Source organism: Cyclopterus lumpus, chromosome 22 (assembly GCF_009769545.1).
Source record: "Cyclopterus lumpus isolate fCycLum1 chromosome 22, fCycLum1.pri, whole genome shotgun sequence".
Taxonomy (NCBI): domain Eukaryota; kingdom Metazoa; phylum Chordata; class Actinopteri; order Perciformes; family Cyclopteridae; genus Cyclopterus; species Cyclopterus lumpus.
This window is the reverse complement of record NC_046987.1, coordinates 8,164,820-8,189,748: the sequence shown is the minus strand read 5'-3', so window position 1 is coordinate 8,189,748 and position 24,929 is coordinate 8,164,820. Positions and strand designations below refer to the sequence as shown.

The 24,929-nt window shown below is 45.6% G+C and overlaps 1 protein-coding gene across 2 annotated transcripts; it reads left to right on the top strand.

Annotated features, from left to right (window-relative positions):
* Positions 1-302: 302 nt before the first annotated feature.
* Positions 303-24,929, top strand: tfb1m (transcription factor B1, mitochondrial). 2 transcript variants are annotated; one of them, XM_034563374.1, is made up of 8 exons: positions 303-400; positions 1,395-1,544; positions 2,160-2,311; positions 2,515-2,623; positions 2,706-2,857; positions 3,266-3,385; positions 22,978-23,105; positions 24,064-24,929. In XM_034563374.1, the coding sequence occupies exons 2-8, from the start codon at positions 1,409-1,411 to the stop codon at positions 24,332-24,334; spliced, it is 1,068 nt and encodes a 355-aa protein (XP_034419265.1). In that variant the 5' UTR covers positions 303-400; positions 1,395-1,408; the 3' UTR covers positions 24,335-24,929. The 2 variants fall into 2 exon arrangements, with proteins under 2 accessions (XP_034419265.1, XP_034419266.1); XM_034563375.1 differs by lacking the exons at positions 303-400; positions 1,395-1,544; positions 2,160-2,311; ... (1 more) ...; positions 2,706-2,857; positions 3,266-3,385 and adding exons at positions 3,392-4,136; positions 12,630-14,915 and having other exon boundaries at positions 24,064-24,329.

Genomic DNA, 24,929 nt, shown 5'->3' with positions numbered 1-24,929 from the left:
TCACAGGGATCAATAAAAGTGTACATTTCTGTCTTTCTATTCTTGTCCATTATGTTAATGGACAGAACGTGGCATTGTATTTCACACTGAGGCAGCATTCATAAAGGGAACATCATGAGAGTAAATATTGACTAGATAAGCAACTATGATTTAGGATTTAAAAGACTAACTACGTCAACCAATACTGCGTTGTGTGAAGAAAGTACATCACCAGTGAATTGCCGCCCTCTGTTGGCTATGACGCATCATAACATCAACAAAAGACGGATTTTCAAGGACAAAGCAAAACCTCGCCTTCTTAAATTTGATTGGCTTAGATTATAATTCTCGCGCTGTCATTGGATACTCAGACGTCTATGGGATGACGAATAGGGAAACGTACGCGAGGAAAACGGCACCGGTAAGAAACGTGGATTAAGCTTTCTTCGCGGTCTGTCCTTGTTATGTTCCGTTCGCCGTGTGCCTTCAGGCTTACCTCGGTTCAGAAGAAACAAGTGCTCCGCTTGAACTCACTGAGGCCCGAGGCCTCCGTCACCGGCACGCGAACCAAGAAGCTAACATTAGCTTGCAATGCTAACGACCGTGTCAGACTTTGTCACCGCTCGGTCTGCCGGCAACTTACATTTAAAGTTATTTGTTCCAGTTTACGGTCGTTTCACTTCCTCCTGACTGAATGTTCCGGGTTACCGTGGCAGCAGATGCCGCAAAGGTCTTTGCCGTAAACTAGAGGAACTAAAACGTGCTTTCATCATGTGTTCATCTCGAGTCGTGTTGCCCCCCATGCCGGGGTGAGGGATATAGTCAGGAAAAGCTTCTCATAAAACAAGTGGTTAGGGATCAGGGTTGGTTTAGATGTAGGTCGGTGGAAAAGGGACAAGGTCTTCCAGTAAACACTTGATTTTATGCCTTTTATGTCGGTCATTTGGTGTTCTGTCATAATACCACTAGGTGGTGCACGAGTTCATATGATCAGACACCCTAAACGTTCAAAGTCCACCTTCTAGCACTGCCTCAGCAGTAATCAATCCAGGACCTGATGAAGAAGTAATTGTAATTGATTACAGTTTGTCACTGTGTCCTTTGCCAATACATTTGAATTTAAAGGTTAGTATAAAGCCGACTCATAAAGGGGCATGTCAAAATACCTCCCCCTAAACACATCGCCTGTACAATACAGAATTGTATTGTTTACATCTGCCAATACAAAATGATCCCCCCCTGACCTATTATACTTTCCACAGAATCTTTCAAAGACTATTACTGACGTGTTATTACCAACATGTTGCCCTTTTCAGGATTTGTATGGCTGTCAGCTCCTGAATCCCTTTGCTGCTGAGGAAGCTGTGCAATCCTGTGTTTCCCCCCCTTCACCTCTTGTGTTTTTTTTTTCACAGCGTTTCACACCTGGATGATGGCTTCCCCGGGGAAACTGGCGTATTTCCGTCTCCCTCCCTTGCCTACTGTAGGCGAGCTCATAAAGCTGTACAAACTGCGAGCTGAGAAACAGCTGTCCCAGAACTTTCTGTTTGATTTGAGACTCACAGGTCAGCCCGCTTCACTCTTCCTTTCCATTCACTTGTGAAATATATGCAAAATACACTGCCAAAGCAATCCTTTCTTTTTCTTTCGCTCTTTGTCTGCAGTGCACCAATACCTGCGTGCTCCTGTTCTTTGTTGCTATGTCTGCACTCAGGGCTCAATGGGGGGTTTTGTCTGTGCACTTGATTGCACAGTTCCACATCACCTTGTTATAAGGCATTGAAACGGACAGGCTTCTCTGTATGGGCGAGGTTGAGTAGACCTCTTTCAGATGTGAATGGACCAAGTCAATTTTTTACAGCCCTTGCAGAGCTTGAGCCCTAATATAATTACCAGTGATGCAGTGCAGGTCTGATCTGCTCTCTTGCCCTTGGAGAAGGTGACTGTTAGATTAATACACCTCATCTTCATCACGCAGAGGCAGACAGGTATTGTAACATCACACACTATTAATCTCAATTTAGATACCCAAGACTGATGAAGCCAGTTGATTGGAGAGTACGCTGCTATTTATATGACGCACAAGTTGAACTAAGTCAGTATGTAATTCACATATGTGTGCAAAAAAAACCTTGTCAAAACTCACTATTGAGTCGGTCATTCATTTCCACCTTTTTTAGACAAAATTGTGCGTCAGGCGGGCAGTTTGAGGGATGCCCGTGTGTGTGAGGTGGGTCCTGGTCCCGGCGGTCTCACCCGCTCCATACTCAATGCCGGGGTGTCCGAGGTGCTCGTGGTGGAGAAGGATACACGCTTCATCCCGGGGCTGAAGGTAAATTGAACAGCCACAACAATACAGGCTTTTGCACAAGGTCATGAGATCCCTCGGCAGAAAAGGCTCCAACAGAGTCACCTCTCAGTTGCCAGTTGATCAACAGCAGCACCCTTAACCACCTGTAGAGTGACTGATGACCATTTAGTGTTTCCGAGCACCTTTTCATTTTTTCTCATTTAATGTCGCCTCTTCTTCCACAGCTGTTGTCTGAGGCAGCACCAGGGATGTTGAGGATTGTCCATGGTGACATACTCACCTACAGAATGGACCGAGGATTCCCAGAAAATGTCTCGAAGCCGTGGGGGGAAGGTGAGAATAATGAACTTCTGTACACAGTTACACGGTCCTGTGTGATCCCATAGAGTGTAACTGTGTAAGTGGGGCTCCACAGATCCGCCCAACCTTCACATCATTGGGAATCTCCCGTTCAGCGTCTCGACCCCCCTCATCATTAAGTGGCTGGAGAACATAGCCAACAGAACGGGGCCCTTCGTCTACGGACGCACCCGACTCACCCTAACTTTCCAGAAAGAGGTTGCCGAGGTGCGTTGCAATGTTTCAGTTTTCCAGCCATATTTGTTGTCTTTTGTCTTGTCCAGCTGCCAAGAGCTTTATATTTCTCTTATGTAATGCAATCACCAAAGTATGAAAACAGTGTGTAAGGAATGTCCTATTTTATTGTTCAAATTAAATGTTGAGTTCTTGATCAATAATTAATCAGAATTAGTTTCTTTTATCATTTAGGCAAATCAAATCATGCAGAGTGCGATGCATGCCTATTGTTTTCTATTAAAGACACATGAAAACATACTTGGGTATAACACTTTTGTTCCAGCTTTTAGTCTTTATGTAATATGTTTGCCACACATGTTTGGCCACCACTATAAGCAACAGACCTGGTCTGATGGAATCTGCTCTACTAATGTGTTGGTCGCTGTCCTCTCCATCCAGCGGTTGACAGCCAGCACAGGCAGCAAGCAGAGGAGCCGCCTGTCCATCATGGCTCAGTATCTCTGCACAGTCCGCAACTGCTTCACCATCCCCGGACGGGCCTTCGTCCCAAAACCAAAGGTAGGATTACATTTTTTTTTATTTATCATTATTTTTTATATCTTTAAATGTAATCGGCGGCTGGCAAATGCAAGCGTTATTTTTTCACGGCTCTTAACCTACCGTGGGATAAGGGTTCGATCTCCTCACATCTCTTAAGCCCTGCTCCTAGTCGGGTTCGACGCTCCCCCATCAGAGTCCCTCGTCATGTCACCACCAGCAGCGCTCCCTCTCTCCTCTGGCTTTCAGGCTTCATTAAGGCCGTGTTGAATCAGTGTTGTCTCGGTTCTGCCTTTGGACCCTTTTTAGGTTGTAATGATGCCTGGTGGGTATTTGAGATGTCCCGCGATCACACTGCTCCTTATAATGAGGGCCTAGTTCTTTTTTAGGACCATTTTTTCTCTCACTGCGCCTTTCAGCCCATGTGCGTGTGTCGCTGGTGAAGGAAAGACGCTCACTCTTACATAACATGAGAATGCAAAAGGTTTTTTCTTCTTCTTCCCTGGGTAAGGATTTATAGTGGGACTACGGGGCACATTAAGAAAATACAAGTACTGCTGTGATTTGAAACATCAGTGTTGGTTAATAGACTGCTCCGCTGAGATAGATCTTGAGATTAAAGACATACAACTCTTAGGAGCTCTCTTACATCTTTGTACAAATTAAACCATGTTTTCCCTTTTCTGAATTTAAGGATAGGTGTTAGGTTGATGTCAGCGATGGACTGCTGGTCCCTTGAAGATGCCATGGCTCTTTAGTAGACCCACTGTTGGTAAATATTTAACCTCCTGTGTGGTGGGAAACGCAGCATAGTGAATGGGACCAGTGCTGATTTGTTCATTCTCTTAGAAGAGATGGCTCCCAATGATTATTTCAACACACTTCTTTCTTCATTTTTTAATTTTTTATTCTCAAATGTTTTATTCTTATGTGTATGTCAAACTGGAGCTTGATGGATTTCAGCATGCTGGTCTGTGTAGGGAAATGTGCACACGCCTGTGTGCGTGCTAGCTTTACGTATAAAAACAAAATACACAGAGTGGACTCATTGGGCGTGCATGCGCTGCAGATGAATCGGCGCCTCCCACGTGCGCATGCAGACTAGCTAGCCCCACTAAATGTTTTATTTTTTATATCATTAGGAGAGATGATGGCTGTTTGATGAGCAGGCCTTCTGCTGCCGGTGTCCCATAAAAGATCAGGGCGCACGCAGAGTATATTAATGCTATCATACTCTGCATTGTGCAGGCACCTTTTTACTAGTATGTCATGTAGTATAATTCATAAAACGCTCTCTGTTTACTGGTCCACACCAGCGTAATTATACAAAATTGCATGAGCAATAAAAACGTCCTGCCTGATCCTATGGGACAACATTAAAGGGGGCGGGGGGCACACATCTCCCCTCAATGTCCTGCACGCAGGTGAACCGCCGGATTGTGAGGTAGAGTTTTACTGGCCGGATCGTTATCCGGCAACATTCAGTGAAATATGCCATCAGGACATCAACGTTTCTGCTTTTCTAACAAGCAATCCGTGTTTAAATTGACAGGAGGGAAAGCGAGTGACGATAGCAGCACCGATAACAGCCAACAAACATTATCAAGTTACTTTATGAAGCGTTCAGGCCATAACCATTTTAATTGGTTTTATGACGAAAAAAACCCTACTAAAGATGACTGTAACAAAGTAAAAGGATAACGTTTAGAATCTTTGATGGTTTACTCTGACTTCAGATTGTTCAAAGGAAGCCTTGTAGACCAGCTGTATAATCAAACAACAAAGGGATTTGTATCTGCCAATATGGATCATCATTTATTATCGGTGGGATAAAAAAATGTAATCGGGGATCTCTAAAAGTTCAATTTGTTAGAACTTGATAATGGATGAATACAACCCCCCTTTTGTGGGCAGAAGTTCATCGTAATAGAGGAGTAACCCTTCCAAATATCACAATTATGTCCCTCTACATCCCATGTGTGAGTGTGCCTGTGCCTCACACCTTTGACGGCTCAGCGATCTAATTGTTTGTATTATCCTGTTCCCACGGGAGCTTGGGGATCACTGACTGTTAACGAAGAGGAATTTGTTCAAATTGAAGCACAACTGGGCCTTGTTTTGGTCTGCTTTCGGCTTGCCACGTCTAAACCTGAGGTCTCTGTGTTCGGCTGGAGGGATAGAGGGAGTCGTGGCCATCTTGGAACAGGTCCACCCAGTCACGTATTGATAAGTTATTTCTGGACATTTCTGTACAAAAACAAAATGCCACTGGTTTGTACTCAAGCAAACGCCACCAGTGGCCACTCTCTTACACTACAGTAAATAACATCTGCAGCAGCAGGTGCTATACGACACATATTGCAATTAGTGGAATGTGAAAAAAAACATTTCAAGAGGTTTAACGCGGTGTAATCAAACACACAGCGAGTCACAAAGAGCCACAGAAAAAGCAATGAAATTACTGAACCATTCCAAATAATCATGATGAGAAAATAGCTTCAGATAAAGGCAGGAGGGGGGGGGAGACATACGGGTGTGATTGGTTGTTTGATTTGAACCTATAGGAGCTAGTGCTGTGCAGGCTAATAGGATAATGAGAAGGGAAATGTTTATTCCATTTAAAACCAGCAGCTGCCGGGGCCCATATTGACTGGGGTGGGCAGATAGGCTCTTATCCTGAATCTGTCTTGTTCTTCTCGCCCCCGGTGCGCACCTCTCTCGTGTCACATTGAGTGACTGAGATTGCCCTTGAAGGTTTCTGAGAGCAGCGATTGGCTGCTTCGATGGTGTTCCCCGAGGCTCTCCGTCTCCGAGGTCTGTCCTGCCGCAGATCACGCCTGCCTCCCTTTTCTTATTAGTCACCATCCTCCTGTTAATTATCAAGACGGACAGATTTAGGCGTCTTTAAATTGTCTCTGTCATTCACAGCTGTACATATATTCGAAAGGTGTCTTTAAGGAACTAAACTGAGAAAATAATCTGCTTCCTTGCGGTTGCTTTAGTCATTAGACACATTTCTCATTTGTATTCTGGTCGGGGGTCAAGGGGTGTTAGAGTGCACGCTGCCATCAAACAGCCGCATCCTCTGTACGGGCATTCAGTCATCCAATTTCATCTTCACTGCCTCTTTACATAGAAAATAGCTGATTTGCAAAGAGTGAAGAGTGTGTCTTGACTTGCTCATCGCTCTTCCCTTGCCTTTCTGCTTCCTTGGCAGAATGTGATTAAAATCAACTTGTGTCCGTCACAGGAAGGTCTATAAGTCGTGCAATACATGCTTCATCACGAGCAACCTGCTTTCTCTTCTGTTGAGCTCCTACAGAGCTAACCTCTCTGTGTTATTCATTAGCAAAAGTGAGGGAGAAAAGGAGGCATTGAGAAGGTGAGCAGCGGGAGACTGAGATATTAAATGATAGAGGTGGGAGGAAAAATGAGAAAAAAAGAAAATGAGTTGGAGAACGAAAATGGTAGGCAGGAAAATGGAGTGATTGAGGTGGAGGATGTGGAAGAAGAGAAATACAGATATAAAAAAATACGTACAGGCCAGTTGGGGATTGAGTCTGGATGTGATGTGAAAATAAAAGCTGGAAAAAGGATGTAAGGACTGAAAAAACTTCCTCCATACAAGTACAGAGTGCTAGAAGACCGATTTATGACGGAGATCAATCTGAAAGGAGAGCGAGGCGTACCTCCAGCAGATGGTTGTCTGGTCCAAGTTGTCAGCCCGCTCTGAGTAATGGCCACATCAAGCCATCAACCACCAACTAACCGAGCCACACAGGAGGAGAGCCCTACAGATGGTCATCTTGTAGACAGTCGTCAACCAAGACCACGTGCCAGATGAGCAGAGCCTCAATTTAATTTGTTAACGCTGCATTGAGCATCCATTGTGGCTTGCAGTTGTCAGGGAGACTTTTGGCAGTAAAGATCCAGCGGGCACACAGTACAGCTTTGCATTAAACATTTTTTTTGATTTCAGTTGTGTTTTTTACCCCTATGGGATAAGGTGTCAGCAGCTAGTGTAGTTATTTGCATATGTCAAAATAAGTATATCCCTTTTTGAATTCGGTGGTTTGTCAGTGTTCTAATGAGACCCGCCTCAGTCCAGTGTAACGCAGGCTCAGTGATGGATATCTTCTCTGTGGCCTGAAGCGGCCCAGTAAGAGTGAGAGTCCACTCGGAGGAGCCGCGCCGCTTTCCCACCTCCCAACACACATTCTACACGCACACAATTCCTCCGAAGCCTATTCCTGTCTCGCAAACGGGGTCAAACGTGGTATCGAGAGGTATTTCAATGACACGTGCCGGCGCGGTAAACGCCCGAAGGCTTGGTCTCGATACATCACCGACCTGAGGTAAAAAAAAAAAAGCTAAAAGAAAAATCCTCTTCTTCCTCCTGTTTCCTGAAACAAAATGCCGAGGTTGGCAGAGTTTGCTTATGGAACATCTCCAGAGATCTATTGCTCCGCCTCACAAGGAACTGTGCCTGGCTCGCTCAGTCAGCGTTCACAGTTTAGCAAATTCAGCTCTGTTTAGTTAGTAAGCATGCCAGGAGGATATGTAGGTATTTTGAGGACTAATGCTAAAAACCCTGTCTATATTCCAATAAAGTAAAGGTCAGCTTCTGATAAGTAACTTGCTATTGATGCGAAGATGTGATGATAATAAATGAAGCCTCGCCACAATGGGAGGCATTAATCTATTAGCTATTAACTTGAAGGGTTATTGGAACGCTCTAATTTAAACTTCATGCACTGTGATTTCATGAAAGGCTTTTCAGAGGGACTGAAGGTGTAGGTTGGATTTAGCTGGTCTGTTGATGAGGTTTTGTTCAGAGTAAAAAGGAAAAAAATAGTTAAACTGACAATTGCAAGATTTGCATCAACCTTTTCTGTGTGTGAAAGTGTGCCGTTCTGCTCTCTCACCGGCACACTGTGGCCTCCTGTAATACAATACAACAATCTCTCCTCTGATCATATTCATCAAGAGACAAAGAAAACCTTCCGTGTCCACACACCTTTCAATCATTTAGCTTCCTGAATCCTCCCAGCCATGCGTCCTGCCCGTGTGCTGAAAGCTGAAATATTAAAGGGCTTCCTTTGAACCGTCAGAGTGTATTGTTTTCCCTACAAGCGCTCCTTTGTCATCTCCATGGCGTTTACTGCCTTTCTCAGCAGTTAACTGCTCCACCAAGGTCGTTGCTATTATTCCCCCCAGCCCCACGAGAGAGAGAGAGAGAGCACCAGGACAGAGCAAAGCAACAAAGGAAGGTCATTCCTCCTCAATGTTGATGACCACATTATATCTCCTAAGATGAACCCTCTCTGGCCAGAACGAAGCGCTACACATGTGAGTGTTTTGAGCAACGTGGCGATCGCTGACGAGAGTTTTTTGTTTGCGCGATGGCCACGACCGTTCCCGAACATGCCCTAACGTCCGTCTCGCTCGACCGGTGGAGTGCGTTGGGCTCTCGTGTGCTTCGTTGTCGTCGACGGCGTCTCTTTACCTGCGGTAGATCTTTGGAAAGGTTATTCGCTGGTCAACAAGGCCAATGGAGCAATCTGTGGATTTGACGTGGCAGTGAGGTTCAAAGGGAAACCCGACGCATGATTAACTCCTGCTGCGAATCGACAAGCGCTCACCTCCCTTCACATTGTGGATCTGTCGTAGCGGCAACTGGGGGTGAACGCCTTTGATGGGAAATGTAGGTTAAATACACCGAGGAGCCGATCTTATTAGCGCTTCCCCACGAGAGGAGTAGTTATTTGATCTGCACTCTTGTTGCATAACCAAGAGGAGCGGGTGAAGGAGAGGGAGCCGTGAATAATCCATGTTTGTTTCAGGAAAGCACATTTTCACTCCAATCAGCTGTAATGAGAGCCCCGATTCACTTGGAAAATACATGAGCGCACCATTCCAAAGTGTATGGGCTACATTATATGACAAAGATATTAAAGTTGCAGAGTATTCTGGTTTGGAACGAGCTCTGCTTCAGGCTAATGACGTCTGGGGTGTTTGTCTCAAAATCTTTTTATAAATATATATATAATTTCTCTTGTGAATACGTTTGCATGGGTCCAGTTTCTTTTATTTCGTGGATTAAAGATGAAACCGGATCCTCAAGGCCAACGCTGATATCAATATTTGAATTTCTCAGCATAACAATGTTTCAGCCTAAATGCATGTTTCCTATAAAAACATAACATTTAAAAACTATTTTGATAGTTATCCTTTTTTAATTTTTGATTACGAATTTGGACTAAGACATGTATGAGTGGGACATTGTACCGCTGACAAATATATACGTCAGTAGGGATGTATTATTTTCATTATAAATTAATCTGCCAATTATTTTAATGATTAATCAACTGGGAAATGAGAGTGAAACATGTCCATCAGTTTCCTAAACGCTCAGAGGGTTCAAAGTTCTCGTTTTTTTCAACTCAAACACAAAGAAATTCTGAAATTATCCTCAAAATTAAGGAGCTGGAGCCAGTGAATGAAAAATGACTCAAACAATTCATTGATTATCAAAATAGTTGCAAATAATGTATTGGTTGATTCACTATTCAATTAATTGACGGATCTTTTTCAGCTCTACTTGTAAGTTCTCTCACACAGTGGAAAAAAACAAAAACAATTGTATGGATAAACCGTTTTTTTATTACCAACTTATTTGAGAGCTGCTAGGGTTATCAAGCTCATATCTGCTTATTGCAGATCTGTCGGTGCAGAGCTTTCATCTGTTTGGGCCCAATGTGAATGTCTCCCACACACGACGACCTCTTAGGGAGTTTTTCCTGATCCGATGTGAGGTCCTGGGACAGGGATGTCGTATGTGTACAGATTGTAAAGTCCTGAGGCGAATTTGTAATTTGTGATATTGGGCTATAGAAAATAAACTGAATTGAATTACCGTACGTTCTTCTTTTCCATTCACCTGTGATGATTATCAGCCGCTCCGCAGGCTGTCAGTAAACCCGTGGCTCTCTATCAGATACACTGTGGCGTCATCTCAGTGAGGAATGGTTAGCGGAGGCTGGCTGTGGCATTAAAGGATCCACACGGTAATGTTCATGGACGCGCATCTTAGTTGGACGGACACTGCGTTGTTCCCGGGCGCCGCTGCGTATGAGCAGCCTGTCTGCTACACTCGGCACAGCCTGTACCTTCCAACAGTCTGTAGATTTGGCAGGAAGATGAAAGCTGTCGCTGTCTTCATCACACACACACACACACACACACACACACACACACACACACACACACACACACACACACACACACACACACACACACACACACACACACACACACACAGTAGGCATGTTGCTTTCACAAAATAGTTTTATTGGTAAAAAATAGAACTACTTGCACAAGCACATTGAGACAACTGTATCAGAACTTGTGAACTATTAATCATCACAAATATGCTCTGGCAAAGTAAGAAGTGCTAAAGCATCCACAAAAATAAGCTGCAGTTATCAAAATTATAAATCAATGTCTCGGTACAGTATATGCAGGAGAGTTGTAACTCTTTAGACTTTTAGGACCGTGTCACTTTGCACTCTGGCTGTTTATAAGCTAATGAAATTGCGTGCTTATGATCGAACTGCACAGCCACAAAAAAGAGAGAAATATCAAGCTCCTATTTTCTTGCTGATCATCAAGACAAACCAAACCGTTCCCTTTTCTTATTTCCTCCCCAGAGTGCCAGTCGTATTATGTATTCGTACTGGTCCAGGGAGCTTGGACTGCTCAGCCGTAAAAGTAAAAGTGCATTGAGTAGTCTTCTTATAAAGAAGATATGGTATGAACATGATATTGTATTTTATATTGAAACAATCTGAGGGAATCCTGATCCCTCATTGAAAAAAAAGGAAGAAGAAACCCCTTGAAAGCCTACATACTTGGGTACAGTTGTCACAGACTTCAAATGAACCAGAATTCATAACAAAAAAACATTACCACACATGGCTTTTCAATGAAAACTCTCATCCCTGTAAAGTCTTGCTGTGCTTTGGGAAATTAAAAATAAAGAGGATTCAAAAATAACCCTCGAAAGCTGCACTGGACTGTACACAACTAGTTGACTTAGTCTGGCAGAACAAATCACAAATCCATAAAACCTTTGCTGATGTATAATTCACGTACAAACAACTCAATAAAAAAAATAAACAGAACGAACTCCGGATAGTATTGAAATGTGTCATCATGAAACAATTTGGCACATTCTCAAAACACATAACGTGTCAGTATTCGTTGATGACATGGCACATTCTTCTTTGTTTATTGCATTGGTTATGGTGCCTGGGCAGTGAGTTATTGTCAGGAGGCCAGTTCCGTGGCCTACGTGGAGGGCAAGATGGCTAAGTCGGGGCGGGGCAGAAAGCCCGGCCCGAGAGGGCTGCCAGGGCCGACAGCGGTGTCCACGAAGGGGCCCGCGGTGTGCCGGCAGCAGCCTGCAGGTGGCGAGCTGGGCTTAGCCATCTGCTCTCCCCCAGGAGGCTGCATGTTCATGAGAGAGGAGGAGAGAATGTGCGCTTTCTATACAACACTGCCAAGGCCCGGTCTGTCTCGTGAAAACCTCAAGACATCCCTCTCTCAGTAAAGAGTGGACACACGGCCGGCTGAAAGTGTGACAGCGCTGCTGACAAATGAGGTGTGTGTGTGTGTGTGTGTGTGTGCGCTTTTCAGCATGCATTAGCTTTCTCTAGTCAGCAATTACATTCTTGTGACATAGATGTGACACAAACAGGACAGAGGGAGTGTGGGGGGGGGGGGGAGGGAGGGATGGATGGGGAGAGTGACAGGCAGTAAAAAAGAGGAATGGTGGCATAGTCAAGTGGCTGCAATTTAAGACACTGAAACCTTCTGCAGGTGCAGACTGGGAGCGTATGCGCACTGCTGACGCACTTGGAAAACAAGTCACATATGGAGAATGACTCAAAGCTTTTTTCGCTGCCTGCCACAACAGCTACCCAGTGGACCATGACTCAAAAAAGCTTCCCCTTTTTGTTCTGCCTCGTCTTTGCCTCTCTGCCACTGCACCATTAAACGTGCGCTCGCGGGGCAGAGACGCCATCGCAGTGGGCAAGCGAGGGAGAGCGTTTTCTAAACAACCTCTGACCGTGCAACAGGCTAATAAAGGGGATTAGTGAAAACAGTGTGAACAAGAGCTCTGATTAAAGCTTCTGGGATCCATGCTTGGGGAGAAAGAAAAAAAAAAAAGATGCCTCCTTAAACAACTTCAAATCACTGACAGACATGCACGCCCAACCGCCCAACCCTCGGACAATACAGACATTTGAATGCCGAATTCCGTTTCCATGGCAGTGCGGAGGAGGATGACAGGAGTGAAAAGCACATGCAAAAAACAAGCCGGCGAGTGTTTACCGTCTACCCCGACGCACGCACATGCACACGCACACGCACACGCACACACACAAGAGCACGAGCCAGTGTGTCTGGGGGGCGTGCAGGAACGGGGAAGGTTCATGACAGGCAGTGTGTGTCTTTTGTCTTGATGAAAATATTACCTTTGTTTTTAAAAAGCAGCACATCACAGTCCACTCTGCTTAAGGTTTGAATCTCTCTATTCCTCTCCATCTCTCTCATCCCCCCACCCCCGCAAAGTGGGAAGCAGGCAACTGTTTGTCTGCATTTTCTGTCTGAAATCCAGCCCAGCGGTCCACGTCTCCTCCTCCTGACAGTCCTCTTTGAACAGTTACAGCAGGGTAATGTTTCTACAGCTTTTCAGGCACAGGCATTTTGTGGCTATGTCTCAGTCTTCTACCAGGCATGCCGCTGTATCAATACACAGACAGGCTCCACACAGCATGCTTTAGAGGCAAAATATCAACATCATTCTAGTAGCTAACAAAAATATGACTATTTGTTTTCGATCAATTCCTCGTGGCATTCTAGTGGATAGGTATACGAAAAACACTACAATGGCTTGCTATTGAAAGGTTTTTCTCAGGCAATATACTGCCCATTTTGACAATTGAGAGGGTACTACGCACGATTGTAAATAGCAGCTAAATGATTGCTTCTTTTCTTACAATTCAAACCTTTGGCGAGGGGGAAGAAAAAATAAATAAAAAATCTACACGGAAGGCTTCCTTATTTGCTTAATCCAATCCCCGGGGAGCTCTTTCTGTGATTTACTGACGAAGAATGTCTGCATTTGGTTTGCGGCTTCCTCCAATGCTGCAGCACTGTGTCCTGGCTCCTCACACATTCACACAGCTTGTACCAAGGCGACGCTTAGGGAATTCCTTGTGCTTGCAAAAGACAAAAAGGAAGAAGAGCGAGATGGAGGGGAAGGTGGAATGAATTCAAAGTTGTTGACCTCCTGTCTGTCCGTCTCACCCCCCCCCCCCCGAAGCCTAGTGTGTAGCATGAGCCGCGATGGTTACCCCCCCTCCCCCATCTCAGGCTCGTCTCCTTTTAGCTGTAGTGTACAGAGCGCTGCTTTATTACACATAGTCCTGCAGGCTGTAGCCGGTCTTATTGTCTAATGGGGAGAGGGAGCAGTACTGGTGCTGGAGCTCCTGCTGGAGCAGCTGTTGCTGCTGCTGCTGCTGGAGCAGCAATTTGTCTGGGGGAGGGAGCAGGATCAGGTCCTGGGGGCCATGCCGTTTACCCGAGCAGGACATACAGAAGATGGACCCCCCCACAAAGAGGAATCCTGCTGAAACGAAGGCGACGTACACGGCACCCCCGGGCTCAAACTTATTGCTCTCGGGCACCGAGGAGTCCAGGAAATTGGTGATGACCTCGTTGGTAAACCAGGAAGCGGGCACCAGACACAGAAAGCCGGCAGCGACGAAGCAGCCGCCGCTGGCGATCGCAGCGTGCCGCTTGGAGCGCCTCCCCCCTCCCCAACGTGTGCACTTCAGTCCCAGCGATGCGAGGCAGAGGCCCATGGCAGCCATCACGCAGCAGAGCACCATGGTGGTGCGGGCAGTCTGCAGGTACGCAGGTAGGGAAAGCACTGAATACTTGAGTGTGCAGCTGAACATGCCTGTGCTGTACCACGTGCAGTCCATCCACAGACCCTGCATCTGGGAAATCGCTGTGATGATGTTGGAGCCCACATCGGCGCTGACCTTCCAGTTGGGCAGCAGCGTGGCCACCATGGCGCCCATGATGCCCAACAGCGCGAGGACAAATCCAAATATCTGCATGCCCGTGGATGCCATGCTCCCTTTTCAAGTTGATGCCGCCGCCTCCTCAGCGCTCGTCCTCGCCAGGCAGCATTCACCCGGCGCCAGCCCGGCTCGTCGACCCCACTGCCCGGCCGCCTCTCTCCCCTCCCTCAGTGGCGTTCCAGCTGCCAATCAAATCCCTAGCTCCTCAGCTGCGGCTCTGCTGGACTGGAGGAGAGAGATGGAAATGAGAAATGGAACTGAGTGGGTCCCCCACGCACTCCCTCCTTCTGGTCTCCCCCGCATTCACCTAACACCAGCACAGACTTCCCTGGCTGGAAACAAAGGGGCAAGTGTGAAGCACGAAGCACGAGCGGCTCTGGCTGACTGTAAAGTAGGTAAGCCAAACACGGGTTGCTGTGCATGTATGCATTTTCTACGCGCTGCCTTCTCCTTCCCGGAGCCCCATAGAGCTGTTATAGGAGAAGGAGAAATGAGTTTGTGGTATTTGCAATGCTCAATAGCTATGTGGACTTAAAGCTGCAGTGCCCTCACCCCACTCATATACTGTGTCTTCTACCACTTAAATGTCACTGCTGTTTACCGAGTGGACCTCTTTAATAGTCACACAACGTTCTCTTGAGGTAATAATACCAGTTTACTCAATTATGTCTGCCGCTAGAATTAAACTTCACCAGTTTCTTTTTAAATATTATTATTATTATGATTTAGTCAGACTTCCCAGCCGCCGCATTGTGCATCTTTATCAGCCAAATAAATAGCTCGTTGCAGCTCTGACGGAATAATCTCGATGCTCAGTGTAGTTGTTTGCTGCTGTTTTATGATCCGAGGAGAGAGGAGAGGAAAGAGGAGAGGAGGAGAGAGGAGAGGAGAGGAGAGAGGAGAAACGGCGACGTTGAAGTAATCCCTTACCCCGGCTGCTGCAGAGCTGGCGCGGGCGCGTCACGTCGTTCGCATTGATTCCTGTAAACACACACAGTCGCACGTTGAGAGACGGCCGGCTGAGCAGCAGAATTCAGCCCGGATCACGGCTCCATTCAAGCCGCCCATGTTCTCGGCTGCGGAGTGTGAGAGGACATGCCTGCTCGGCCGGAGACGGGAGACACAACCGGAGCGCGAGAGAGAGAGAGACAGAGAGAGAGAGAGCTGTGCGTGTGTGCGTGTGTGTGTGTGTGTGTGTGTGTGTGTAGAGCAGCGGTCCTCTGCCTCACAACAACTTTATGAACGTCTGAACGCACCTGTACTGCCGCCGTCCACCTGTCTCCTCTCACCCGCCATGGCCGCAGCCGCCGCTCGGACCGTCACGTGCTCCTGCTCCGTTTAATTAACGCGAGAGACGGAAGTGATCAGGATATCTCGGTAATCGATGAGCTAGATTTCATGTAGGAAAGTCGACCCTAACCCTTTACTCGCCTCTAAATCTGTGAACGAAGCGCGTTGGTTGCATTTGTTTTCCTTCTACTTTCAGACACGATGTCCAAGCTTCTCTCAATAATCTCCAGATCCCTGCATCGGAGCACATTGCTCCAGGGCGGGATGGATAACATGCAGTAGTTAGTTTGATTTTTCGATAGTTATTGTTATCGCCGTCTATGTAGCCAAAGCAAACGCAGCAGCCTACTAATTAAATATAAGCTAATTCAAAAAATGATTCAATTTGACAGTTTCTACAGTGAGCAGAGTCCATTTTGATTATTCTTTATTTAGCCGGATTGCTTTTGTGAAAAGAACGGTGGTAATACTTAACTATTGAAGGGGGGAAAATGTTTTCATTCCCATCATGTTTAAAAAAAAAAAAAAAAAAAGTATAGGAAAGACAGAACTGGCAACATTATTCATAATAACTTTGGCAGAATGTTATTTTGAACAGGCTGTAAAGAGCAGCATTATTTGTTTGATAAGACTATTAAGGATGGAGAAAATCATTTTAGCTGTCTAACGTAAGCTCACTTAATTATAATGAAAAACGTTACTGAGCTGCTTTGTAGTCATAAAGCAACACTGCTGTTTTTTTAAGATAAGGAACGGCCAAGATGCAAACTCTAGATATGATTCCCAAACATAGCCCCACAACACGACTGGGATGGGGAATCTAATTAAGACAGAACACAAATCTGCTTTCATTATGGCCAGATGAGCTTTGTTTGTGTCTGTGTTGGTCCAGAGGAGCATGTGTGCCCCACCATGCCAAAACTGACCCTCTCTGGTTGCAGCATCTTCGTCAGGCATCAGTCAGTAGGAGCCTAAAACTCACAGCTGCTCCCCTCTCGGCCCTCGCCTCTCTGTAGAGGACACGCAACACGGGAGGGAGTGGCTAGGCGGCCTGGATTCATGAATGACAAAGAGGACAAAATGAGACAGGGGAAAAAAAAGAAAATTCATATAGGACTAATAGACCTGATACGCAGATCTGTGTTGCTATTATTTTTGCTGCGTGGGCAAAAACAGCCAGCTGCGAGACATTATTTTGCCTATCCGTATAACGACCAGGCATTGGCCACAGGGATGTGCAGCCATTACGTGTAGATCGGTTGGTTGCAATTGATTTGTTTAGCTATTGATCTGTTTGTTTATTGGGCCCAGTGCTTTCACCCATTCATTGTTTTCCCTGTAAACTACCCCAAAGAGACCCTCTCTTAAATGAGATCTGGCTGGCATGTAGGGCATGTAGGTAATGCACACCACATTACCCCCCAGTGTGATGCTGGTGTCGACCTTCAGCTCTACATTCTCCAGGATGCCACTGCAGTAGGAAGAGAAATATTCCAGTTTCCCACAGACGCGCTACAGTGTGGCGTGTGTGACCTGTCTCCTTGTAAAAACCGATGAGATCCTAAGTGCTGATGCTGGTGTTGTTCTATGGGGAGTAAGATAAATAAATAAATAGATTATAGAGCGAGCGGATAAAAGGAGAGAAAAGCAAAACGCAGTTAACATAAGCCAGTGAGTGCCAATGTGTGACGCGGTGATGTGTGAAGATATTGCAGGCTATTATAAGCGTGGTCCCCTTTATTTTATCACCTGACAGCAGACCTCTTTAGCCTCTTTAGCCTCTTTTGCAGCATAGCTCCGAGGCACAGCCGGACCAGCTACGCTCTTTTTGCCCACACGAGGGGCTTTTATCGTTCGATTTGCATTTTCCTCTTTTATGTCCTCCCTTGCGTAATTGGTTTTCGTGCTCGTCGTCTCGCAAAGGCGGTCTGTTCACAGCGGAGATGCAAGGTGTTGTGTGATAGCTGTGATGTCGCTGTCAATGCAATCTTGTTGTGCAGCGGGGCCCGGGTCCAGTTTCACCACAGATAATACGTGTAAACCTGACCCAGGTGAAACACTTTGTGACATGTCGCAAATGTACCGGCATGCCATGATTAAAGAGTCTCTTCGGCTTACTTCATTAAGATAAACAAAGTGGACTGGCCTTTTTGAATAGCGCATAAAAACAATGTTTCCCACGTTTGCTGTTCCGTTGGTCCAGTAAATGTCACATATCTGGGCAAAGTTCAAGCTTTTCTTTGACGAAAGAGTCTCCAAGGAGCTGATCTTGTCAAAGACTGAGTGTCCTCTGTGCATGCCATGGGCGATTTCATGGGAAATACGCTGCGCTGCTTGCACAGGAAGCCAAAGCCCCTTTCTCCCCAAACCCCTCCAGCAACACCAGCCTCGTGTATATATATGCAGCGGCATTGACTGCTGCCTTCTCCTATCCGAGAGGCTGTCTCCCTCCACTGATGTAATGGAGGTTGTCTTCTCAAGGTATTGTCATGATTAATGCAGCTCTTCCCCCCTTTGCAGGATCGCTGTGAGCTTTTCTCTCTTGTATTCCCCGGCTGTATGTAGCTTTCTTCCATCCAGCTTTTTCTCAGGACCTGCCATTATGTACGCGCAAGTCTTGGTGGTTCAGGTAGCACAGTGGCTGGTGCCCCAGGGCCCCTGAGCATCTCGCCTTGGTTACGCTTAGAGGGACATGACAAATTACTACTCACGAACCATTGGGCAAGAACCCGCCAAGAAAGACGCGTTGGAGGTGGAAATGGGGGGGGGGGAAGAGTAGCTGGGGAACCACGGGGCAAAGATGGAGTAGTAGAGTGCCCTGCTGAGCTTTGGGAATTTCAAACACATGGAATATGGTCACTCATGTAATGTAGGTCTTGAGTAGCAGACAAGAGCAGACGTGGGACTTTTAGATAGAGATCTCTCATATTTTCCTCTTTCGACCGGGGGAATCTATAATACCTTCTTTTTAGTTAGGATATGCAAGGTGTTTGTTGATCATATTATTTAATGCAACATACATGAGGAGGAAAGCCGATTCACAGTCAATGTAAATTGTTTAAAGACTTTTCTAAAAGCTCCAGTCAAATAAGCCGGATTTCGAGAGTCTGAGTCATTCGTGAGCTTGAGTTTTGATCCTTACATAACAATCTAATTCCGAGGCCAAATTAGTGGTAATAATTCATTCGTCTTCCTCCCCTATAATATGATGTTTTGCTCAAATGATTACTGTAAGAGCATTTCCCATCTCGGTCTGCGTTGTACAGTGTGAAGAAGGAGAGGGAGAACCTGAGTGAGGGAGAGATATAAAGGTTGTGAAATAAGTAGGTCTGCTGCCCCAGTTCAGGATCGCCCAGCAGATGCAAATTATTTTAAGGATTCATGAAGGGGGGGGGGGGAGTGAAGGCATGTTCATAGCACCTCAATGGAGTACCCAGGTGATGGCGCATGATTTAAAATGGACTTTCCTTGCATGTTGAGGTTATCAGGGGAAGGATTAATGGCAGGGAGCAGGATATATTGCGGGGGTGCTAGTGAAGCCGTGTATCAAGGCCATACATAAATCATAGCAGCAAAGTGACTTGGACAAGATGATGCCTGAAATGCTGCTGCCTGTATAGTCCCAATATCGACTTTTCCCCTTGCTCCCCTCTTAAATCACCAAGCGCAGAATATAAATGGCCCAATTATTCCGGCAGAAACTGAAATTAAAGAGATTCCTTTTTTATTGCGTCTTCCTGATGGTTGTCTGTTCTCGCGTCGCACCAAAACATTAGAGAAGCAGTTTTGCAACACAGATATCAAATCTCAATCAGAATCCCAACATGCTGATGTGACAGGCGGAGGGATTGATTGTCATAATACACGCTTTTGATCCAAACCAAAGGATGCAGCCACAGCTCTCACTGCCCTTGACAACACCTGCAACACGGCCGTTGTGTTTAAAAAGCATGAATTATCACCCAAAAGGCCAAGTGTATTAACAATAGAGTTATCACAGAGAAGCCAAGGCTATTACCGACACTACGAGCACACCGTGAAGTCGTCGGTCAGTGTTAGATTGTGTCAAACGTGCCAAAAATCTTCATTAGAATTAAACATGAAGTTGCTCAACAGCTGTTCAGCACAACTTTAACTCATAACAACATTCCTCCCTTCCTCCATCTCATGCTGAACCCAGGAGTTTTTAGCCTTCTCTGCATCTATTGTTGCACAGAGCCTTCGGGGGCGGTTGAGACAAACAGTGCCGCCGCTGCCGTCCCATTAAACGCCACTGCGGCAGGAAGCCCGGGGGCACGGGCATCTATAGATCTGATAAGAGATAGTGCTGCGGTTTACGAGAGCTCCCATGCGGTACCGCCGTTGTTCACAGAAACGGGGAATCTAAACAGCTCACTAGAAATCCTTCACGCGTCTTCTGCCCACTTACGTTTCCCTTCCCTAATTATTGACGCCGGCCCCGTCGCGCAGAAAAAGCAAAAGGCAGCTGTGAGTGAGTCACACAATCCAGGAATACAATCTTCAAGGATGCACAAGCTCCCCGGGGCACGTCGTTTTAAACAGGAGGGCTGCTGAGCTGAATTAGATGTCCCTTCATGTTACTTATGTTGCAGTGTATGTATGTGTTTGCATGACTAAGAGGGGGGAATAAGTTTGCGGGTGTGTGTTATTACATGCTTGACCTGCCTTTTAAATCTTAAGTAAACATGCTGCGTAACATTCCCATTCATGCACCTTTACAGCTTCTGTCTCTCGTCTACATACCGGCACATGTACAGTATTTGCAACCTCTGTCTTCTCCGTTGTATTCCGTCGCAGCGTCCTTCATCACAAAAACACCACATTCCACTTTCAGATCCAAAAAGAGATCCGGGAGTTCCTTATGTAGATGCGTGTCATAATTTTAGCTCGGTATACAAAGAGTCTTCCGGTATCTTGAAAAGCATTCAAAGCCAAAACGCACTAAAGGGCAATGAAAGGTATTAATATTACTAATACCACTGCTGATGTTTCCCCTCAGAGTGCTCAGCCAATCAAAGTACAGTCCCTCACACTGCTCCCTCATGAGGGAAGTGAAGCTATTACCTTCTATGGAAAGACATACAGGCGACCGCACCGCTCTGCTGCCCACTGTCTGGCTTCGCCATTGGTCCACACGCAGGAGAGTATCTCTCTGGTGGCGCAGTAGCCCTTTAAGCTATTACTTGAATGCCATTATGTGAAGAAAAACCTTCAAAGATGATGGTCTTGTTTGTGCGCCAAGGCACAACTCTCGACATTCAGAAATAGTCTTTAAATGTATTTGAGTTCTTTTGATCCCATCCCATCAGCTCAGAAGATAAAGAGAGGAGATGATCCTTTTAAAGGGGAACTAGCAATAGAGTCGAGAGAGAATGTGCGGATGTATATATGTGAAAAAATAAAAAAGTCAAGAGTGAGGCTCTGCTGAGTCTGGAACAATGACTTCAACAGTGGGTCAGTTCAGGGCTGACGGGAAGGATCGGTAACTAAGGTTACCACCAGCGGGTCCTCTCCCGTAGTTCACCGATTCACAGCCAGGGGTGCTTGGACCCCAACGGGTACATCAGTAGTTGCCGGTGTTATTTTTGAAAGCCTCTAGATTAGCAGTTTGTTAGTTTTTCCATTAGATTATTTAGGAGTTAAAGCAGTTCTAAGAGAATTAAGGCCTTTCACACTGGGGGACCAAAACAAAGACAATGAAAGGAAAATGTGGAATATTTGCTGTCAATTCTTCACGTTCAAACCTTTCATAACAAAGTCGACACAATTATTCCCGTTCCCTGCATGCTACCAAAAGTTTGAGTTTGACACTGTCTCACGTTTGATTCATGAGTTGTTTTTTGCGATAATAAACCCGGCCTGATCTCTACACACTGGAGACGGGCTCGTTATTCCAAATGTTCAATACTGTGCAGAAAAGTGACAATGTGGTGGCCTTTCCTCTGAAGCATTTTAACGAGGGTATATTCTGATCTTCATTGCACTGGTTTTCATCATGACTGATGTGAATCACAGGGAGCCAATGCAAGGCCCATACTGGTCTGTTTATAATGGTCAGCTTATAAACGTATAATACCTACGGGGGTCCGTGGATTTCTCAAGCAAAGACAGCGAGCTCATATAGCGCCATTGCTGGTAATAAAATAACATGATTCGAAGCTTCATTCATAACGTGGACATTTCAATTTCTATTACTATTATTATTATTATAAAAAATGCATGCAATAGTCCTCTCTCCTCTCTCTCTCAAAGTCAGAGCTAGATGTAATAATATTCATGCAGGTTTTTATCTAACGAAATGTTCTGCTTCAATCTTTATCTGTTTGCATTTATTCCTGCACAGACACCAATATTAATGTGGTCAAATACCGGTTTGCTCTCTTTTGTCGTCTACTCGCTATCACAAGTTCAACTCCTTCCCAGGATGCTCTTTGTTTGTTTATGTTTCTTGTTGTGTTTTTTTCATTTTTCTTTTACAGCATGACATGTCTGAGAAAAGTCTTTATTTTATTGGTTGCTGTTTTTTTTATTGGCATCTGGAATTCGCAGAGCTGCGGAAAAGAAAAAAACACTGCACTGCAAAAGAAAATAAATAGTTTTTTGGTGTGGAATGGCTCATAAAGATAGATGGGCTCAAGTTTTTATTGTGATTTATTTTTGCGGATGGTCTGAAAGGGCCTTAACTCACGGTCCCTGTGTCCACTTGGTCTCCCACAAAGCGGGACATGAGGTAACGTTCCCATCACTGGATCCATACGTGTTCATGCTACATTGGTTTCCCTTGTACTGGAAATGAGCCAGTAAGACAGTGGGAGGAGGGGCAGAGTGCTACAGTGAGTCAGGCAGGTATTAAGAAACTCAGTGGTGAGGCAGGGCCACGAGGAGAGAGGCTCAGCTTCTATGGTCCATCGCACAGGTGTTACTGTGGCAACGAGAACCGGCTCGCCAGAAAGCCATGCTGCGTCATCTGCTTTTCTGCCTCTCCTCTTTTCTTTTATTCCAGTGTATTGATCCCTTCACCTCTCCCTCTCTCTCTCTCGCGAGCGCTTTTTCACTTGCATTTTCTTGCCACTTTCTTCATTGCCATTAGCTCTTTGCAAAGTAGTTTTAAGATATCTCTTGCTCTCTTTGTGTGTGTGTGTGTAGGTGGACGTGGGAGTAGTTCACTTCACCCCTCTGATTCAGCCCCAGATCCCGCAGCCCTTCAAGCTGGTGGAGAAAGTCGTCAGAAACGTGTTCCAGTTCCGCAGGAAGCACTGCCACAAAGGAGTGGAGTAAGCAGAGTTCTTGATGTAGCTTTCAAAGCATCCACCCTCTCTCTCCCCTCACTGTTTAAAAAAAAAAAAAACGTTTTAATCTTGTCTCATCCTCATCTATCATTCCCTCTATACATTTTTCATTCCCTGTTTTCTGACAGCTGCGTCTTCATCTCATCATTAATTAGAATGTTTTTTGATCTGCGTTTTTCTGACACACACACACACACGCACACACACACAGCACTCAAACAAATAAAGCCACTACTTTTGAGGCTTTCTGTTCTGTGGAAAGGTCTGAACATCGGAGCGCTCTTCTGTTGAAAACCCCGAGTGACGATCCCACGCGCCCACACGCATGTGCACGGCTGCCCGTCGCCCCCGTTAGGAAAGTGTACGTAGGCCCGGAAAACAAAAGAACACTGGTTGTGCGAAAGAGAGCAGCAATTATGAGTCATGGAGGTGTCATAGGAAGACGAGGCAGCATAGTTTATGTAACTACAGCGGGTTGGCGGCAGTGGCACCAAATTGGAGAGAAGGCTCCAGCACTGAAGCGCCTAAAAAGCATCTGTGCTGCAGTGTGTGTGGAAATAGCTACTGTTCACCAACCTGCAGAGAAGGGACCCAGGAAAGAGGGGAGCGTACTTTAAAAACAAATGGGCCCCCTTCTAGATTTAATATTTTGGGGAGCTTCTTCATTTAAATGATAGCTCCCGTCTTAATTTTGGATAACGTTGTGTCCGTGAGTGTCTCCAGTCCTTTACTATGGAGCATGGCAATGCAGCAACTTAACAATTCATGAGCAGCTCTAGCCTTTTGTGTGATTTCAATTAACTTCACAGATTTGAAATAATCGCTGAGGGAGAATTTCTTTCTGTTTAAACGCCATTAATCTTGCATGATCATCAAGATTTCAAAGTGACCTGAGTGGAGGAATCTGTGCCAGCATTTCTTCATGTTTGTCCCTCACTTTCAGAAAGTTGTTCCCTGAGGTGTGTCGCCTGGAGCTGACACAGGAGATGATGCAGAAAGCAGACGTGGACCCCACTCTGCGCCCTACAGAGCTCACCATCCCCCAGTTCAGGGCCTTAGTGGATGCCTATGCTCATTTCTGCGCCCATGAACCCAGTCTCCTCAGCTACGAGTTCAGAGAGGAGCTCAGACTGAAGCACCTCTCCAAGCTAAGAAATAGAACAATGGCAAGCCAACCGGCACAACACCAAGTTCTCAACAACCCTACTGAATAAGAAATAGAAAAAGTATGGAAACCAAGAGAAGCCCACTAATAGCCTCTGTTAGCACAGGGAGGAGACTACAGTGCTCTTAGCCTTGACATTTCCACCTGGCATGTGCATGCATTTTTTAAACCCTTTTCCCCTGCACCCAGGGAGAAATAGGTAACTTGTTATAGTCGAAATCCTGGGACAGACACTAGAGCAAGGCACATAAAGATCCTGGGTGGGTTAGATCGGCTCCAAAAACCTTGCTCCAGGAAGTCAACACAGATTCATGTGTATTTGGGAGAATAGAGAAAGCCTGCTAGTTACCACAGTAGGTCTTTAAGAGTGAGTATCTCTTTATGTCCCAATTTTGACTTCAGATCCATCTCACATAACATCTTGTCCTGTGGGACCCTGAAGAACCGTCAGTGTTTTCAGAGTGATTTATAAAATGGGAACATGGCAGCACCATATCCAGGCCATTTTCCCACTGAGTTGCTGAGTCACTTGGGAGACAGAGCTTAAAGGGAGGAAAGTAATTGGAATTGTTGTACCTCCAGAAAGACTTATTGTTAATACACTCTTCATGCCTATATTTATACATATATATATTTATACATAT

What these genes read in the sequence shown, in the direction of transcription:
- tfb1m (XM_034563374.1), top strand. Translation starts at nt 1,409, where the DNA reads ATGATGGCTTCCCCGGGGAAACTGGCGTATTTCCGTCTCCCTCCCTTG. An exon ending in TCCAGAAAGAGGTTGCCGAG is followed by an intron (nt 2,858 to 3,265) that starts GTGCGTTGCAAT and finishes CTCTCCATCCAG; the next exon opens with CGGTTGACAGCCAGCACAGG. An exon ending in CACTGCCACAAAGGAGTGGA is followed by an intron (nt 23,106 to 24,063) that starts GTAAGCAGAGTT and finishes CCTCACTTTCAG; the next exon opens with AAAGTTGTTCCCTGAGGTGT.